This window comes from Narcine bancroftii, chromosome 9 (assembly GCF_036971445.1).
Source record: "Narcine bancroftii isolate sNarBan1 chromosome 9, sNarBan1.hap1, whole genome shotgun sequence".
Lineage (NCBI taxonomy): Eukaryota > Metazoa > Chordata > Chondrichthyes > Torpediniformes > Narcinidae > Narcine > Narcine bancroftii.
In genome coordinates, this window is record NC_091477.1 from 94,674,551 (window position 1) to 94,695,619 (window position 21,069).

General features: G+C 40.6%; 1 protein-coding gene across 1 annotated transcript in view; it reads left to right on the forward strand.

Moving 5' to 3' along the window:
• plch1 (phospholipase C, eta 1) overlaps positions 1-21,069 on the forward strand; it is a 67,930-nt gene that overhangs the window by 33,251 nt on the left and 13,610 nt on the right. Inside the window, exons 18-23 of the mRNA XM_069896908.1 lie at positions 306-413; positions 2,894-3,018; positions 7,793-7,877; positions 12,440-12,586; positions 12,691-12,770; positions 17,377-17,710. Coding sequence (XP_069753009.1) covers positions 306-413; positions 2,894-3,018; positions 7,793-7,877; positions 12,440-12,586; positions 12,691-12,770; positions 17,377-17,710 — 879 coding nt within the window. The remainder of the gene's footprint in view (positions 1-305; positions 414-2,893; positions 3,019-7,792; positions 7,878-12,439; positions 12,587-12,690; positions 12,771-17,376; positions 17,711-21,069) is intronic.

Sequence of the window (21,069 nt, forward strand, 5' to 3'; positions counted from 1 at the left end):
AATGTCTTCCATTCTGGAATTCATACTTTTTATCATTTTGTATCACAGACCACCAAAAAAGTAGTATAATTTATTGAGGGAAGAAGTGAGGGAATTGGTTTTTGCTTTCTTTGAGTTGTTGCAGAAATTTTCAAGATTAAGTAATATTTCATAGTAAGATTAAAAATGATAATTTGGGTTCAGATAATTGATTTTGCTATCAGTTTAATCTCTAAAATTAAATTAATAATTAGGTTATTTCATTATAAAAACTAATTTGAGGGAGAACTTTCAGTTTATAACTACCATTCTGTTTGCATTCACAGTGGCACTAAATTATCAGTCTGATGGTCGTATGATGCAACTAAACAGAGCCTTATTTATGCAAAATGGAAATTGTGGGTATGTCCTAAAACCTCAATCGATGTGCCAAGGTATTCTTAATAGTTAATATTTAATTTGATTTGTGTCACTAAAGAATAAAGCTCAGATGTAGAGGGTTATAGTTCTTCATGCATGCCAAACAAAATGGCCTTATTTTATGCACGTGTTAGAAGTTTGAAAGGGTTTTGTCAGCCCTCCTTGGCAATTTTTACTTTCATTCAATTCTGTTCATTTATGTTATAGATTCGAAATAGATGAAACATTTTATTTAAAAAGTTATGATTTTGGGAACAATACATTGCTGAATCCACTTGTTACTGTGTTTTTGATTCTTGGACTGGTGGTGGACATGGTATGAAATAGAAAGTGTCCATCTCCACAAAATAATATTGAAGCTACTTTTTAATTAACAATTGATGCAAAAGAAAAATCATCTTAAAAGTTGTATCCAAATGAAACCATTTTGGAGAAAGCTTTTTGAAAGGGTATACGATTTTATATTTTAACATCCAATATTACAGCAGTTCTATGATGCAATTCTACAATCTGATCGTAAATATAATCAATTTCCATTGCTAAAAGTTCACTTTCAGATTGAATCACCTGATGAAATCAGAGATAGGAACAGATTAATGTTTGTGCAAGATGAGTGTGCTCATGTGGAAAGCAATTTGCATTGATTTGGGAGTTTAAAGCTACTGTGGCTATTATTAAACTTTCTGCCACAGTAATTTTTTTTATACTAGTGCTCTCTAACATTGGCGGCTAAAGTGGAACAGTACGCTTCCGATTATCCGAAAACCAATGAACCAAAATTTTCAGTTATCTGAAATTGTTTTTGGCAGCAATGTGACATCACAAGTTGAAAAATATTTCACCTGACATGCTCGTGTGGGGCTCTGACGCGCTGTTAGCGCCAGTTTGGTAACATCAGTGAGTGATGGGAGGAAGTTCGCAAGTCAGACCACACATGGGGAGATTGTCCTCATTTCAGGTAACTCCCTCCCCTCTCTCTTTCCATTTCTTCTTTACCCTCCACTGAACTTGATTCTCCACCATCCCCAGAATTGGTGTTAGAACAAATCTAATTGGGGGGAATTGGGGTAATTTTTGGTTGCAGCAGACCAGGGGTGGTGGTGGCAGTGTCTGACCAGTTGGGGGAGGGGAAGGGCTCCTGGGCAGGTTCTGTGGCGCCAGTGTGGAAGTGTTTGGGATCAGAGTGGGGGCCTCGGATTTCCGGGGAGGTTCCACGATGGTGGTGGGGAAGTGTCTGGTGGGATAAGAGTGGGGACCTCGGGCTCCCGGGCAGGCTTTGCGACAGCAGTGGGGAAGTATCAGGGATTCAAACAGGAATCTCAGGCTCCCATGCAGGTTCGGTGATGGTAGTAGGGAGTTGTTAGGGATCGATGACGGCAGTGGGGAGGAGTCGGGGATTGTTGGCGGCTGATACAAGTATTCTGCTGATGCAACTGGGCTGCTTAAAGCTATATCTCAGTTATCCAAAAAATGCAGTTAACCAATACACGAGCATTTCGGATAATCGGAAAAGTTCTGAAATAACTTTTTGATAAGCCTGTCTGGGAGTGTTAGCCAGGAGGCTAAGCCAAGCTCAAAGACGTGGCCTCATTAATGTCTTATTATCCCAAAAAAATCCATCAGGAAGTAATCAAAAAAAAGCTGCAAGGCATTAAAATTGAATGATAAGGGACTGCTGACAGAGACCAGAATCTTGAAGTGTTATCAATTTTAACAATTTATGGGCTGAGGTGGGGACAGAGACAGGTGATTGTATGGATGGAAAAAGTTAATCTGGCCAAGGGGAAGTTTGGTGGGGGAGTGGGATGTTCAGAAATTCTGGTTGGTGTCAAATAGAACACAAATATTACAAACATTGCTTCAAACTGCAATATTGCCCATGAATTTAAACAGAATTGATTGCAAGCGGTCAGAGTTTTTGTTAAAGTCAAACGTGATGTCTTCAGCCAGACCCATGTATTTAAATGAGAACCATCTCTGCTTCAAGTGGGTTTTGTTGATGAATGCTTGTTAAGGTTTAGCTTGTCAAATCTGAGCAGGTAAGTTTTCTACCATTTCCTTCCTCTCAGATAGTGGCCACAGTTCAGAAGGAGTGAAAAGAATATTCTCTTTTCATTTTACTAAGTTTCATTTGAGGGATAACAGCAGGGAACTTGTAATGCATTCTTATAAAATTGTATTTTAAACAATCCAGTGCATCCATTGAAATACTGTGCAGACACATGCCATATAAATGCATTAACCAATATTGTCAATAGCAATAATTTTTGGCCAAGTGCATCCTGTTTATAAAAGCAGGTAATGAATTTAATATTCATTTCAGATTTTGTGCTACACAAAATGGAGACAGCATACTGATAAAATGCTTTCTATCCTCAGACAATAATTAATAAACCTACTGTCTTATATGAATTTTAAATTGCTTTATTTAAATAAACCATGTGTTCATTTATAATCTAATTGTTTTCTGAACTGTATAAAATTACTGTTTTAGGTGTTTTTAACCCATTCTCTGAAGATCCTCTGCATGGCCGTCCAAAAAAGCAGCTCACTCTGAAAATAATCAGTGGGCAGCAGTTACCAAAGCCACCTCATTCTACGATTGGGGACAGAAGTGAGGTAATGTGCTACTGGTATTGATTTTGGCCATCAAACTACAATGCCAACACTAGATTTGATCATACATGATTTAAAAAAAGAAAATGAAACTGCTTGTTTGTAAGAACCATTGATAAATCACCACTTATGGTGATATTGATGCTTTTTGTTCAAGGATTAATTAGGTGGACATGTAATGTATGGTTTATGACAAAGACACACATGAGAAGTCGAAGAATGATTTATTGCACTGGCAGCTCTGCTTATACAGGCCCCTGGTGCTGATATCAGGGCCCCACATCATAAGAACGCTAACCTTGGGTTGGCCGGCATTCCCGCCAGAGTTCCCTGTCTTCCCACTATGTAGAGATCATGAAATGACGGCTGGTGTCAGCCCCAGGTCCATGCAGTCGCCACATTCGTTGGCCATTTTGCTAGCCAGTTCATGTCTCCGTGCACGGGCCACTACACAACCCCCCCACCCCCAGGACCGGCGACCGGACCATTGTCCATAGCCTTTGGTGCCTTCCCCTGTGTTATGGGAGTGGAGCGGAGACTGGCTTGTTACAGTCCAGATGTGCAGTTTTCAGGTGGCCGATGGTAAAAGTTTTTTCCTTACCATTGATGACCTTGTAGGGCCCCTCCTCACAAACACATACTGGCAAGTCTTGAGGCCCTTCGGGGCACTATGCTTGGGTTGGCTTTGTGGTGGGGGTTGCTGCAAGACCGAGGACCCCAGCTTCTGCCATAGGCTCTTGTGGTTTGCTGCGGCATCTTTCAGGCATTTGTCGGGGGCCGGGAATTCCCTGGGAATGATTAATGGTGCGCTGTAGACCATCTTCGCCGCTGAGGCATTGAAGTCCTCCTTTGGCGCAGTACAGATTTACAGCAGGACCCAAGGCAGTTCGTCCACCCAGCTGGGACCCTTGAGCTAGGCCATTAAGGATGCCTTGAGGTGCCTGTGGAAGCACTCCATCAACCTGTTGGCCTTTGGATGATTCGCTGTGGTATGGTGGAGCTGTGTCCCCAGAAAGTTAGCCAGAGTCCAGAGGTGAATTGTGCCCCCCCCCCCCCCCCATCTGATGTGAGGTGCTCCAGGACATCCATGTGTCAACAAGTGCTCTGGCACAGGTTTCTTTGATAGTATCAGCCAGTCGGACCTCCTCCAGTCCACCTTGTCAAGAGGCATCTCACCCCCACAGGAAACCGGTAACGGCCCCACTAAGTCAATGTGCATGTGGCTGAACCTGCACCGTGCCCCGGCTCAAGGACACTGTGGTGTGAACCTGCACTTTGGAGGACTGACAGTTTGTGCAAGTCTTGGCCCACTGGATGACTTGTTTATGGAGGCCATGCCAGACAAACCTGTTGGCCACCATTTGGACTGTGGTGCAGGTGGCAGGATGAGGCAGGTTGTGGATAGCCTCGAAAACCTGGGACCTCCATGTAACGAGGATAATGGGGTGGGGGATACCGGTAGAAACGTTACACAGCAGTGTCAGGTTACCTGGGTTGACTGGAACTTCCTCCATCCTGAGACTAAAGATTGCTGTCCTGTAAGCAAGGATCTCAGGGTCTTGCTGCTGTGCTTTGGCGAGAGCCACGTTATCGACTCCTTGGAACAGGGCATGTATTGACTTGATCACAGGGTGTGACAAAGTGTCGGCTACCACGTTGTTTGTTCCCGCAATGTGTTGAATGTCTGTGGTAAATTCAGACACATAGGACAAGAGTCTCTGCTGTCAGGCCAACCTTGGGTCCGATACCTTATGGAAGGCAAAAGTCAGGGGCTTGTGGGCAGTGAACACCCTGAATTTCCGGCCTTCCAAACAGTAACAGAAATGTCTTACCACCAGGTACAGAGCTAGTAACTCCTGGTCGAAAACGCCATATTTGAGTTCTGGTGGAGGTGCCTGCTGAAAAAACCCAGGGGTTGTCACTGGCCCTCAATGAGTTGTAGCACACCCCCTACCGTTGTGCTGGAGGCGTCAACATTTAGAGCAGTACGTGCCTCAAGACTGGGGTGGACCAGGAGGGTGGCATTGGTCAGCGCATCTTTGGCACTCTGGAGGATTTCTCGTCCCAAGCAATGTCTTTTGCCTTGCTGGTCATCAGCGCAAAGAAGGGTTGTATTATGTGTGCTGCCGCCAGTATAAACCTGTGGTAAAAGTTTACCATACAGGCAAATTCCTGCAGCCCTTTCACCGTGCTTGGCTTAGCGAAGTGCGGGTCCACCTTAACCTTCTTGGGGAGGGATGTGGCCCATTGCCTGTAAATCCTATGCCCCAGGAAGTCGATGGTGTCCAGACCAAACTGGAACTTAGCGGGGCTGATGGTCAACCCAAACTCACTCAGATGGATGCACAGTTGTCTCAGGAGGATGGCGTGGTCTTTGTGTATGGTGATGAGGATATCGTCCAAATAGATGAACACAAATTGGAAGTCCAGGCCCATTGTGTCCATCAGTTGCTGGAAAATTTGTACCACATTCTTTAGACCGAAGAGCATGTGGAGAAATTCAAACTGGGGGTTATGATTGTAGTCTTGGGGATGTCCTGGGGGTGAACTGGGATTTGGTGGTATCCCGGGATGAGGTCCACCTTAGAGTACACCTGTGCCCTGTGCAGTTTGGTGGCAAAGTCTTGGATGTGGGGCACGGGATATTCGCCGGGCGTGGTGGCCTCATTGAGGCAGTGGTAGTCACCGCATGATCTCCAACCCCCTGCTGATTTGGGCACCGTGTGGAGGGGAGAGGCCCAGAGACTGATGGAATGCTGCACAATCCCTAGCATCTCTATCTTTTTGAACTCATCCTTTGCCATGCTGAGCGTTTCGGGAGGGAGACAGCATGCCCTGGCGAGGAGCAGGAGGCCCTTGGTCAGCCTTATCCCATGCTTTGATTTGGCCATGGAGAACTGTGGAGCCACTATCTAGGGGAACTCCGCCAAGATGCGGGCAAATTCAATGTCCGAGAGTGTTATAGAGGGCGGGTAGTTTGGCTTCCCCCAGAGGCAGAGTCTGAAGGGTTCTGGCATGCACCATGCTGTCCCTTGAGGTCAACCAGCAAGCAGTGGGCCCGAAGGAAGTCGGCCCTCAAGAGTGGTTGTGCCATTGCCATGGGGGGGTCAAAGTCCATGTAAAGCAGCTGTTGCCAAAGCGAAGGGGGATGGTGTGGGTCCCAAAAATCCGAATGGAGCTGCCCTCAGTGTTGGGCCCTGCTTGCCACTGCAGGTATCAAGGCTTGCAGTTGATCAGGATATGTATGCCCGACAGTGAGTCCCAGATGTGGAGGAAGCTATTACATGGGCAAATCGCCGCAGCCATCAGCGACATTTGTTCAGGGCATTTCCCAGTAACTTGCAGGGTGGGCACTATTAACAGGCCTTTGCACCCCATCGCTCATGGTAGTAGCATAGTTATCCTGGGGTGTTCACTCACCTCTCTGCTGGCCTTGATCTTGCTGGGGGTAGTTCATGGGGCTTGCTGATGTGATCTCCGACAACACTGGTGTCCTTCATTCTCCAGTGCATGTCTGCCCAGGTGGTGACCCTCTGAGGGTCGCTGAAGTCCTCATCTGTAAGCAAGAGCCACTGCTCCAGAAAAATCTGCTTGAAGAGCAGGCAAGACTGTGGCCCTTGGTTAACGCGACCATCTTGCTCATTAGGGTGGACAGGCCTCTGTTCCCTAATCTGTCCATATGTAGTAATCGGGCAGTGCATTCACGCCGGGAAAGCCTGATAGTGTGGGTTAGAAGCTCTTTGAGGGCTTCATATTTGCCTTGCTCCGGCAGCTGCCTTAGGAAATCTACGACCCTTGCCACTGTGTCCTGATCGAGGGCACTCATGACGTAGAAGTAGCGGGTGTTGTCAGCGGTGATTTGGCAAAGCTGGAACTGAGCCTTGGCCTGCTTGAACCCCAGAATGTTGGAAGCCTGAGAGATGGTCGCTGGCTTTGCTTGACCCGTCATCTTCGAGTCCAACTGCCAGTTGGACTTATTGAGGTCACCAATGTAGCGTACGCACTACGACGAGCGTGCAAGGAAGACACACACATGAGGAGTCGAAGTCGAAGACTGATTTATTGCACCAGCAGCCCCTGGCACTGATGTCGGCCCTGTATAATCGGAGTGCCAACCTTGGGTTGGCCGGCGTTCCACCAAAGTTCCCCGTCTTCCCACTATGTGAGGTCACCCAGGACAATGGCCGGTGTCATCCCCAGGTCACTGCGTTCGTTGGCCATTTTACGGGCTGGTTTGCGTCTCCGTGCACGGGCTGCTACAGACAATTTTTTTTCTATATGAAACTTTTTACTTTTCAATAGAGCCAAGATTAATTGAAAAGAAGTAACATCAATATTCCTCTTCTCAAATAAAGAGACATTCTAATTCTTCAGAATTTGTCAAGTGTACAGAGAATGATAAATTATTGGTTAATTAAATATACTATAGAAGCAAAATGGGAACATGACAAAATTAGCAGCAGTGTGTGTAGAAATCACAGATGTAGCAAAGGATATTGCCACTTGGACAATAGTTTTAATAACTTTTATTAATAGGCTAAAAGGCCCATTTCTGTGCTACATTCTTCTATGATCATTCTTTTGTTAAACTTACTGGAGAGAAAATTGATGCAATATTCCTATTTAGCAGTAATTAATGTTCTTGTGGAACATTACTACAGCAAAAAAATAATAAGGCACCATTCATTTTTCTTGCATTATTTTATGTTCAGGTTCATCAATGAATTCCAAGCATGTATTTTCAGATTTATATTTTTTACTGATTGATCTTCAACAGATAATTGATCCCTTTGTTGAAGTGGAAATTATTGGTTTACCAATTGACTGCTGTAAGGAACAAACTAGAGTAGTGGATGATAATGGTGAGTTTTAGAGCCTACTTTGTTTGTTATTGTGTGTATATTTAATTGGTGAGATGAGACTTGTAAATAAAGAGAATAGTCGATCATTCTCTTTGGCTTAACTCTTCAAGTAGAATTGTTACTTGGTCATGATGAGACCTCACAATTCAATGAATACAGAATTTCACAGTTCTTGAAGAGCAAGGGTCTGGTCCATGATCAACTTGAAACTCCATGAAGACACTAAAACTCCATGTGGTTTCAGCTGCTATTGGATGTAGTAGCCACTCAAATTTTTAGTGGGCTCTTACATAGAGCCCACAAAAAATGAATGAAAATGATGCTCTCCTGGTTTAATGCAACCTCCTGCATTAAAATAGAGATGGATACCTTGGTCTTTGTCATCTCCTTCAATAATTCAGACTGGTCTGATCATTCAGTACTTACCTTTGCCAGTCTGACGTACACGTGGCTGGAGACCCACCAAAGTAGTTACCATCTTTACTGCCTCCTCAGTTCAGGAACAATTCGAACCTAGTCTAGCCTCCATGTAGTAAAACTGCAGTTATCGTGGCTGAAGTAAAAACACAAACCTGGAGAAACTCAGCAGGTCAAGCACTGTCTGTTATAAAGCAAAGTTAAAAATATATAACCGACATTTAGGGCTAGAGCCCTTCATCAAGGTATGGAAAAATGTTGGCAGGTGTCCAAACAAAAGAGTGAGGGTGAAGGGTGGTCACAAAGGCGGGAGGTGATAAGTGGAGAAGGGAGGGAAGGGACAGCAGTGATCAAGGGGAGGAGGGACAGCTAGGTGAACAGAGGAGAAGGGAGGGAGGAGAACTAGATAGGGGAAGGGAAGAGGGGATGGGAAAGAGGAGAGCAGGTTAGCAGAAACCAGAAAAGTGATGTTAATGCCATCTGGCTGGAGAGTGCGCAGATGGAAAATCAGGTGGTGTTCCTCTAATTTTCTGGTGGTCTTAGTGGGATAATGCATGAGGCCATGGACAGACATGTGAGTATGGGAGTATGACACAGAACTGAAATGGTTGGCTATTAGGAAGTCTCTGTCACTGGTGCGGACAGAGCGAAGGTGCTCCCAATCTCTCCGATGTAGAGAAGGCCTTAGCAAAGCGGTCTGCATCCAGTGCTTGCTTTATGAATTACTGCATCAGATGCTCCCTTTGTGAAATCCACAGGACTGATTTACTGCATCCAGTGCTCCCTTTTGTGGCCTTCTCTATAATGGAGAGCCTGGTCGCAGATTGGGTGATCGCTTCGCTGAGCACCTTTGCTCTGTCTGCACCAGTGACAGAGACCTCCCAGTTGCCAACCATTTCAGTTCTGTGTCACACTCCCATACTCACATGTCTGTCCATGGACTTATGAACTATCCCACAGAGGCCACCCGCAAATTGGAGGAACCACAGCTGATTTTCCACCTGGGCACTCTCCAGCCAGATGGCATTAACTTCGACTTTTCTGGTTTCTGCTAACCTGCTCTCCTCTTCCCCTTCCCAGTTCTCTACCCTCCCTTCTCCCCTGATTCCTGCTATCCCCTCCCTCCCTTCTCTACCTATCAACTCCAGCCTTTACAACCACACCTCTCCTCTTCCCCAACTCTTTTGTTTAGACGTCCGCTGACATTTTTCCATACCTTGAAGAAGGGCTCAAGCCTGAAACACTGGTTATATATTTTCACCTTTGGTGTAAATATAAAGGACAATGCTTGACCTGCTAAGTTTCTTCAGCTTTGTGTTTTTACTAGCCTCCATGTACAGTGCCCTCCATAATGTTTGGGACAAATACAGTTTTTGTTTTCCTTTTTGTTTGCCCGTGTGCTCCACAGTTTTCGATTTGTAATTAAAGTGTACATTCCAGATTTTATTCAAGGTTATTTGTATACACTTTGGTTTGACCATGTAGAAATTACAGCACTTTTTGTACAATGTCCTCTCATTTCAGGGCACTAGAATGTTTGGGAGATTTGACTTCACAGGTATTTGTGAGTACTCAGGTATGCTTAATTGGTGCAGGTATGAGAGCTATACTTGCTTCTAAGCTTTTGATCACTTTTAGAGTCTGTAATTGCCATTTTTCAACAGGAGCACCAGAGTTGTGCCAATTAATTTCACATACCCCTTTTACACAGAGATCCCACTTAATTAGTGTGTTAATAGCTCATGTTTAAAGCCAAGTCACATTGAACCAAGAAAAGTCAAGTCAAGAGCTGATTCGAAACTCATTGGCTCTGATACTACCTATCTTCCCAGGTAATTACTGAAATGAAAATGATCCATCATCTCACGTTCATTGTGTTCACACAGTTAAGTAAAGTGGTTAAAAGGTGGTTAATTCCCGTCTTTCAATGGCAGTGTAAAAGGGGTAAAAGAAGCCATTATTAGACTGACTCACAAAAATAAAAGAGTAAGGGACATCACCCAAATCTTAGGATTACTAAAATCAACAATTTGGAACATCATTAAGAAGAAAGAGTATATTGCTGAGATCAGTAATCGCAAAGGGACCGGTATTCCAAGGAAGACCTCCTTTGCTGATGACAGAAGAATTCTCATCATAATGAAGAAAAATCCCAAATGTATGTCCAACAGATCAGAAACACTCTTCAGGAGGCAGGTGTGGACGTGTCAATGACTACTGTCCGCAGAAGACTTCATGAACAGAATTGCAGAGGCTACACTGTAAGATGCAAACCATGGCAAAAGTGGTATGCTTTCAATCTTGGGCAGTTCCTTTACACCTCCACACTTTGCTCTTGCCATCAATCTGATATAGGTTAATCTTGGTCTAATCTGCAGGCTCTTTTAAATACTTCTTGGCAAACTAATTGGCCATCCGTTCTGTGACTAACGAGTGGTTTGTACCTTGCAGTTTAGCTGCATGAAGTCTTCTGTGGACAGTAGTCATTCACATATCTACATCTGCTTCCTGGAGAGTGTTTCTGATCTGTCTGATGTACGTTTGTGGATTTTCTTCGTGATGATGAGAGTTCTGTCATCAGCAGTGAAGGTCCTCGGAATCCCTTTTGCAATTACTGAGCTCACCAGTATGTTCTTTCTTCTTTATGATGTTCCAAACCATTAATTTTGTTAATCCTAAAGTTTGGGTGATGACCCCTACTCTTTTATTCTTGTTTTTCAGCCCCTTAATGGCTTCTTTGACTTTCATTGGCACAACTCTGGTGCTCATGTTGAAAAATGGCAACTACAGACTCTAAAAGTGATCAAAAGCTTAGAAGCAAGTATAGCTCTCTTGTACCAAAGAAGCAATTAAGCATACCTGAGTACTCACAAACACCTGTGAAGCCAAATGTCCCAAACATTATGGTGTCCTGAAATGAGGGAACTATGTATAAAAAGTGCTGTAATTTCTACAGGGTTGAACAAAAATGTATACAAGTAACCTTGAATAAATCTGGAATGTACACTGTAATGAAATGTGAATTGTTTAATTACAAATTGAAGACTGTGGAGCACAGGGGCAAATAAATGAAAAAAAATTCTTTGTCCCAAACATTATGGATGGCACTATATTATTGGCCTTTCTATGGTTTGTGTGTGTGTGTGTGTGTGTGTGTGTGTGTGTGTGTGTGTGTGTGTGTGTGTGTGTGTGTGTGTGTGTGTGTGTGTGTGTGTGTGTGTGTGTGTGTGTGTGTGTGTGTGTATCTTTGATCAATATGCAAGCCATTGGAAGGATGCCATAAAAAAAACTAAAGGAGTGTAGAACATTATAGCATTGTACACGACTTCTGCCCACGATGTTGCGCTGACCTATATAGATACCAATCAAAAAATATTAAACACTACCTATCTCATAGCCCTCTATTTTTCTTCCATCCATGTGTCTGTCTAAGAGTCTCTTAAATGCCCCTATTGTACCAGCCTCCACCACCATCCCTGGCAATACATTCTAGGCACCCACAACTCTGTGTTTGGAAAAAAAACCCTGCGTTTGGAAAAAAACCCTGCATCTGATGTATCCCCCAAACATTCCTCCTTTCATTTTGTGCACAACAGTTTAATTTCAGATCAAAATGTTTACATATTAACTTATGCCTTTTGCGCTAACTTTCACTTATCTTTAAAATAAATCCAAGGGAATAATCATGTGATTCACAATGCAACATTTTCTTCACAATGTTCTCTGAAACAATCATCAGGATTAGTTATTTTCTTCTTTAAAAAAATTTGACAGCAGAGACTGGTTTGTGCATATATTTTGCAAAGAGTTGCCTCAGGCAGTGTCTTAAGAAAGCAGCCTCTTATCCTCAAGGACCCTCACCACCTAGGCCATACCTTCTTCACACTGCAACCATCAAAGGAACCTGAATATAAGCACCCAGTATTACAAAGACAGTTTCTACCCCTCTGCCATCAGATTTCTATTATGAACAATGAATCACAGATACTACCTCATTTTATCCTATTTTCTTGCACTAATTTTTGGCAACATTTGCATTGTAATGCTGCCGCAAAACAATGAATTTCGCGACATGTTCATGACATTAAATTCTGATTTTGAATTTGAAGTAAAGGCGGAGTTCTAAACTTAATTCTCATTTTTAGGATTTAATCCTGTCTGGGAAGAAACAATCACTTTTACGGTCCACATGCCTGAAATAGCCCTGGTTCGATTTCTGGTGTGGGATCATGATCCCACTGGCCGAGATTTTGTAGGTGAAAGAACTGTGTCCTTTCATACTATCATGCCTGGTCAGTGAACCTTTTAAATAAAAATGTTGATGAAAATGCCACAGTTCTGTTTTCTGTAGTCCTAGATGTAACATATTGATTTGAGAAAATGCTTCCTTCCACAGGATACCGGCACATTTACTTAGAAGGCATGACAGAATCTTCATTATTTGTGCATGTGACAATACATGATATCTGTGGAAAGGTAGGTAAACGTAGATTTTATTGATTTCATCTCCTGGTATCTGGCACCTCTGGGGGAATTGATAGATGCTGGATAAGTGGATTTTCTGGATACTTGAGTTTGTATGTCACATGATTGGCAAGCTAACAACAAGGCAGGTCAATTTTAAACTTCCGTTTTTTTTACCTTATTTATTTTCTGCCATTTTTTTTGCCGGATGCTTGAGGCTGCTGGTTGTTTGAATTCTGGATAACAGGGGTTTTATTATATTAGTTATATAACCACAGAACACTGCACCATAGAAACAAACTCTTCAGCCCATCTAGTCCATGCTGAACAATTATTCTGCCTTGTGCCATTGAGCAGCACCTGGTATTGGGAACGCCTTCCATACACCTCCCATCCATGCCCCTACTTAAATCTTTCTAAAATGTTGAAATCAAGCCTACATCCATTCCACATTCTCACCAGCCTCTGAGTGAAGTTCCCCCTAATCTTTCCCTTATCATTAATCCATGTCCGCTAGTTCTTGTCTCACCCTACCTCAATGGAAAAATCTTTGCACTTATTTTCTCTTCCCCACATAATTTTGTATACCTTTTATCAAAACTCCTCATTCTCTGATGCTCCAGTGAATAAAATCCGAACCTCTTCAATGCTTCCCCATAATTCAACCCCTCAAATCATCCCATAAATCTCTGCACTCTTTCAATCTTATTGATATCTTTCCTGTAGTTAGGTGATCAAAACTTCACACAATACTCCAAATGTGGCCTCATCAATGTGTTGTACCCCATAACATCCCACCTCCAGTACTCAAGGTAGTTTTTGAAGGCCAATATGCCAAAAGTTCTCATTATGACCCAAACTACCTGTGAAGTCAATTTCAAGGAATTATGTATTTGTATTCTTAAATCCCTCTGTTCTACCACAGTCTGCAGTGACCTACCGTTTATGATTCAGGTCCTACTCTGGTTTGTCATCCCAAAATACCACACCTCCCATTCGTTTGCATTAAATTCCATTTTCTATTTTGCAGCCCATTTTTCCATCTACTCCCGATCCTGATGCAATCTTTGTCTTGCTCTCCACTACACCCACAATCTTTGTATCATCTGCAAATTTGCTGATCAATTTGCTGCATTATCATCCAGATCATTGATATGATAAACAACAATGAACCCCAGCACCAATCCCTGAGGCAAAACATTCATCACAGGTCTCCAGTCGGGGTGGCAAGTCTCTACTACCACATTATGGCTTTTGTTGCAAAGCCAAAGTTTAATCAGATTTGCTACTTCATCCTGAATACTGAGTAACTGAACCTTCTTGACTAATCTCCCATGCGGGACTTTGTCAAAGCTTTTATTGAAGTCCATGTAGACAACATCCACGATCTTTCCTTCATCAGTCTTCCTGGGAACCTTCTCAAAAACTCAATAAGATTAGTTAGACATGACCTACCATGCATAAAACTATGTTGACTACCAGACCCTTCCTAGCCAAATACTTATATATTTGGTCTCTTGGAATATCTTCCTATAATGTACCCTCTACAATGTGAGCTCACCAGCTGAAAATTTCTTGGATTATTCTTGAAGTCTTTCTTAAACAACAGAACAATAGGTTTCCTTCATTCCTCCAGCAACTCACTTGTGGCTGAGGACATTTTAAATACCTTTGCTAGCCATGTATAAAGCTGCATTGTCCTCCTACATGGCCTTTCTAACACTTTGCTATCCAGTGTCTTCTCCTTAAACTTTGCACCTAACTCCATGATCACAATTTGCAGGACCTCATCACCTTTCTGTACACGGATAACAACATTTGGCTGCTAACAATTGCTCTTGAGAATGCCATGGACTTTATCTGAGATGACCTGACCCTGGCACCTGGGAGGCAAAATAGCACCGAGGGTTCTCAATCTTGTCCACACGACATCTTATCTGTTCCCCAAATTATTGAATCCTCTACCAGTACAGCTCCCCTCTTTTTTCCCCCATTCCATTCTGAGCCACAGGGCCAGACTGTGCCAGAGACTTGATTGTTGTGGCTTTTCGCTGGTAGGTCATCCCCTTCAACAGTATCCAAAAGTGAATGCGTGTTACTGAGGGGAATGACCACAGGATTACTCTATACTGACTTTTTCCTTTCCATTCACTGATGGTTACCAAGCTACCATTACTGTAACTGTATCCTTGTAACTCCTGTCTATCACCCCATCAGCCTCCCAAATGATCTGGCATTCATGCAACTCCAGTTCCCCAACATGGTCTTTAAGATACTGCAGCTGGATGAATTTCTCATAGATGAAGTCAACATGGACACTTGATTTCCAATAGCCTTACAAAAGGAGTATACCACTGGTCTTGCTCTCATTCCCACTGTTCTATCTGGGCTAGTGCTGCTTTATTTGGTTGTTCAGTAAACATGAGGCAATAAGTTTGCCATTGTTGTTAGTTTGTTCTTGGACTCCATACTCATGCCCTGAATTGCAACAGATTTGCCTGGTTGGTTGAAACACAAGGACTCCAGCAGAGTGGTAATGATGGGATCACAAATGTTGCTCAAAGAGTAAAATAAAACTTAACCCATCCCAAAAAGTCACCACAGGTTGGACAACAGTAATCTTTTGATTTGTCAGAGAACAAATGGCTAGATTCCTAAAACATCTTCAAATCCTCATTTGAAATTTGTTCTCCAAAGTCATGAAGTTGGAAGCTTGTCTTACCACTGCAGCACTTGGACGTTGAATGCCTTCTGATCAAGCTTCAGTAGAAGCTGGTGCATTGACCATCAGTTATGCACAATAGCTACATATGCCCTAGTAAAATGGTGGGAAGGTTAGGCTCCAATCTCCACAAATCCCTGTGCAAGAGTAGAGTTGATCTTTGAATTTGACTATGAGATGGCTTACCAATGCATCAACCATTTCTGTTGTGCATATCATCAGCCTTCTTTCTTTGGTATCTCCAAAAGGTCCTTCTCTGGGTGCTCTATAACAGAACCGGCGTATGATCTTGCCTTTCAAAGATCTAACAAATGTGTTGCCTTACTCCTGCCCTCATGTACTGTGAATCCAGCACATATTTTCCAGTGATCTCCAATTCAGCCTCCAATGTACTTTTCTTTGCATTACAGTCTTTCAACTTGTACATAATTTATGGGTTCCAAAGTAGTCATTTGCTTTTAGAATTGCTTTATTTCCTGATGTCTGTACAATTCCATCAAATTCACTGGATGATCATTTCCTTCCTTGCTGATCCTTGTCGAGAGAAAAGAAATTCATAATAATCCAAGTGCAGTCTCACTCGTGTCTTGTTTCGTGATAACATAACATCCTGCTCCAGGACTCACTGCCCCAAAAGAGGAAGGCAAGTGTGCCATACACCAAGATTCAAGATTTCTTTATTGGCACATAATAGTACAGAGCATGTAATATTACATGAAATTGTTTACTGCTTGCTGCAAGGTAGACAGAGTCACCATTAGTGTCACCTGGCACCCCTTGGAGTACAAGAGAAAGAGAAGCAAAAGAGAGTCCCTTCAGAGTCAGAGTGTCCATGGATTCTCCTCCAGTGCTCTGGCTGTTCGATCCATCGGCAAGCCAAGCTCCAGCTCCAAACCTCCAACACAATAAGGAAGCCTTCAGTGCTCAAAGCTCTTCAGAAGCCCTTCTTGCCCTCAGCACCTTCTTAAATCCCACTTCAAATACCTATCTCCAGCAGCCTGTATCCTGTGTGGGTCCCCTGACTGCCAGTCACCCATAGCCTGTGTGGGCCCCTCAGCTGGTGGGCCCAAGCTCACTTTGGCAGCACATTGGAACGATACAGAGAAGATTAGCTGCTGGGCCCCTTTCTGGTCTGCTGCCATGATCACCATCCTGTAGGCTCATATCCTTTGCCTGTGACACCATTTTTGTGGAAGTAAGGACCTGTAACCCCAAATCTCTGTTGTACAACTCAGGGCACTACCATTCACTGTAAAGATCCTACCCTGATTTAATCTACCAAATGCAACACCTCATACTTATCCAAGTTCCATCTGTCATTCCTTTGCTCACTTTCCCAATACAGACACTTAGACAACCTTCTTCACTGTGCAGTATACCATGAATTTTGGTGTCATTTATAAACTTACAAACTGAAAAGTATGTGATCATCTAATTAAATAATCTTGATGATAAACCACAGTGCCACAAAAAAGTGCACTTTTACTTGATTAAAAGTTGCTTCTATGAACTAAACCACAATAATTTTGTTTTTGTATTCTGCAAAATGTGTTGAGTATGTTAAATATATTTGGATAAATATACCAGAAGTTAATTTGACTCTTGTATCAGAACAATTTAATCCGGGGATATATTTTAAAGGAGTCAAGAATTGGAAGGAATGTTTCTATATAATTTTGAAAAAAAATTGTAATGATTTAATTTAAGGTGCACAATTGAATTTTTATTTTAATCCAGGTAGTGTAAATTTTATTTAACTATTGTTAAGGTTTCTATAGATTTTGGTGGAAGTATTTTTCTAGAGGTTTAAAATCTGAAAGTAATTAACTTGGGTCATAAATATAACCTTTCTTGAAGTAAATATAATTCATTTAAATTTTTAATTACTTGATACAGCAACTAATTGGACTCAAGGGTCTGTTTAGTAAGAACACCCAATACCCTTCAGTAAACAGTAACCAAGGCAATGTTATGCCAAAGAAATACTTTGGGAATCGAATTCTTCGTCGCACTGCTAGTGCACCCACAAAGGGAAGAAAAAAGAGCAAAAGTATGCTATTGGAATCTTGTGCTGATATGAGTGAGCAAGAATCCAATCCTCTTAATTCCAACAAGAAAGATGCATGCTGCAGCAAACGAGGAACAAAGAAACTCCATGTACGTCCTACATCAATGCCAGTTGATAATTTACTGTATGGAGAGATGGCACCACCTGCTGGTGAAAAATCTGGTAAGGTACTGCAGGATTATCAATGTGAAATGCGTTTTATTTTGTTCAAATTGGTTTAATTTGATAATCTAATTCTGTGCATCTTATCCCTTTAATTATTTTCAAGTATTTTATTTTTCTTTCACAAGTTTCACTAACATTTGTGAACAGTGTAGTTGTAGCCCACTACGTTCTTTCTCCATGAATTTACAATTGTTCTCAAGTTCAAACTAATTAATTGTTATCAAAATTACAATAACGAATATAGTTTGTACTTCCTTAATATCTCTTCACCTTCAAGATTATTTGAAAAGTTAGAAAGAGTGAAAAATGATTCAGTACAGGAGTAGATAAAGAAGCGATGGAAGCAGTGAAATCATGTAGGTGTTTAGCTAAATTTAGAAAAATCAATATTCATGCCATTGGGTTTTTGCTGTCTAACCTCTTTATTTCCCTTTATTTCTCCCTCCACCTGCCTCTTCATCTGCCATCTGTGGTTCCCTCTCCAGTTTCTTTCCTCTTTATAAACATAATATCAACCCCTCCCTGTAGTCTTTTTTTTTAAACTTTATTTAAGATTTTATAACATGAATAACATGTAGGATTACATTTAAAAAAATTAAGAATAAAATAATAAAATTACAATACAATATCAGTAATCTATACCCTCCCCAATAATTATTACACATTAATAACCCAACTCAAATTAGTCCTTTCCCCCCAAAATAAAGAGTGAAGAATTAATAAAGTTAATAATATATCTAAGAAAAAAAAACCCACTTACAAAAAAAACAAAAACATAACCGATTAAAATACTAACAAAAAAAAGTAATTAATACTAAGATATCAGACTTAAAAAACATATTTAAATCAAACTTAAATGCATATATTTAACAAATGGAGTTAAGATGAAACATATATTTAACTCAAACTTAATATAAAAAATTAGTAAAGTTAGTAACATTATCTATCAAAAATTCTTAAACAATAATCAATTCTTAAAAAAAATTGTAGCATGAAAAAAAAGATGAAAAAAAACTCTCTATAGAGATAAACCTTCACCTAATATCAACTAACTTCACATCTATCATCATATTAGTCACATAAACCACCATCTTAAAATAAAATTCAAACCTCATTAAGCATTGTACAATTCAATTTTAGTACTCTTCCACCATTTTTCCCTTTTACTCTTGAATAGTTATCCAATAAAAGCTCCAATACCACATTTAAATATCCCACCCAATCATTACGTTAAAATTCAGATATCCAAATAATAAAAACACATCTACAACGAAATCTATATCTTCAACAAATGGAGCATAAACCACAAACAAAATTCAAGCCTCATTAAGAATTGTACAATTCAATTTATAACTTTCACCATTATTCCCTTCGTTCTATAACTAAAATAGCAAAATAATATACACCAGAATTACCACTCCTTTCACCTTAAAGTTAAAGAAAAAATATTAAAAAAACTTGTCCATCCCATTCACATTTAAATTTCAGATATTCCTTATCTACTGAATAAACTTTACAAAAAAAACCACATCAATTTTTAGTTTTTTAAACAATCAAATACTTTCTTATGCTTTTTTTATAATTAAACAAAAAAAACCCTTCACTCTTTAATCTAATAATACAAAAAAAGGAAAAAAAAATGGGTAGGAGGTTAAAAATACCCCCTCCCGTCTAAACCGCGCAATGCGGTAACTCCCAAAAAAAAATGTAGCAAATGACTTTCAGGAAATAGTGCCTATCCAGTTCTCTTCCCCCAACTCTCACTTCATCTTAAACTAACATCCTCATTATTTAATATCCCTTTTTTTAAAAAAAACATTAAAAAAAAGGGACAACTCTTCTTTTAATCAGCTCCAACTGCCGAGTCACCATTACAACCATTCCTTCTTGGAGCACGGCTCTTTTCTTCCATCTCTTGTCTCCTTAGAGATCGCGGCAGACTATGTCTCTGTTGAAACTGAGTAATTGGCAGCTCTTGAGCAAATACTATAGCTTCCTTTGGAGAATCAAAGAACTTTGGTTGGCAACCATCTTGAAAAACCTTCAAAACAGCTGGATATCTAAAGGTTGCCTTGTAACCTTTCTTCCACAACAACTCTTTAGCAGGATTGAATTCCCGTCGTTGGAACATAACTTCTTGACTCAAATCCGCATAGAAGAAAACTCGATTATTTTGAATCATCAAGTGTGATTTTCTCTGTTGTGCATTTCTAATAGCCACTCGTAAAATTATTTCTCTATCGTAATAATTCAAGCAACGAACCAAAACAGGTCTTGGACTTTGACCTGAAATAGGTCTTCTACGCAAGGCTCTGTGAGCACGTTCCAGTATTATACCTTCCAGGAAATGTTTTGGACCCAGCACCTGCGGAATCCATTCAGTAAAAAATTTTCTTGGGTCTGGTCCCTCCATACCTTCCGGCAAACCAATAATCTTTATATTGTTCCGTCTGGATTGGTTTTCCAAATAATCAATCTTTTTCACCAAATTTTTATTTTGAGTTTGTAAGTCTTCGACCATTTTGGTCACATCAAAAACTTGATCCCGTATTTCGTCTATATCTTCTTCACACAAATTAAATTTATCTCTCACTTCAAGCTTAAAAGCTCCAAACTCAGCCATCTGTTGAGAATGTATTTTTTAATATTTTTTAATATTTTTTCTTTAACTTTAAGGTGAAAGGAGTGGTAATTCTGGTGTATATTATTTTGCTATTTTAGTTATAGAACGAAGGGAATAATGGCGAAAGTTATAAATTGAATTGTACAATTCTTAATGAGGCTTGAATTTTGTTTGTGGTTTATGCTCCATTTGTTGAAGATATAGATTTCGTTGTAGATGTGTTTTTATTATTTGGATATCTGAATTTTAACGTAATGATTGGGGATATTTAAATGTGGTATTGGAGCTTTTATTGGATAATTATTCAAGAGTAAAAGGGAAAAATGGTGGAAGAGTACTAAAATTGAATTGTACAATGCTTAATGAGGTTTGAATTTTGTTTTAAGATGGTGGTTTATGTGACTAATATGATGATAGATGTGATAGGTGAAGGTTTATCTCTATAGAGAAAGTTTTTTTTCATCTTTTTTGTCATGCTACAATTTTTTTTAAGAATTGATTATTGTTTAAGAATTTTTGATAGATAATGTTACTAACTTTACTAATTTTTTATATTAAGTTTGAGATAAATATATGTTTAATCTTAACTCCGTTTGTTAAATATATGCATTTAAGTTTGATTTAAATATGTTTTTTAAGTCTGATATCTTAGTATTAATTACTTTTCTTTTTGTTAGTATTTTAATCGGTTATGTTTTTGTTTTTTTTTGTAAGTGGGTTTTTTTTCTTACAT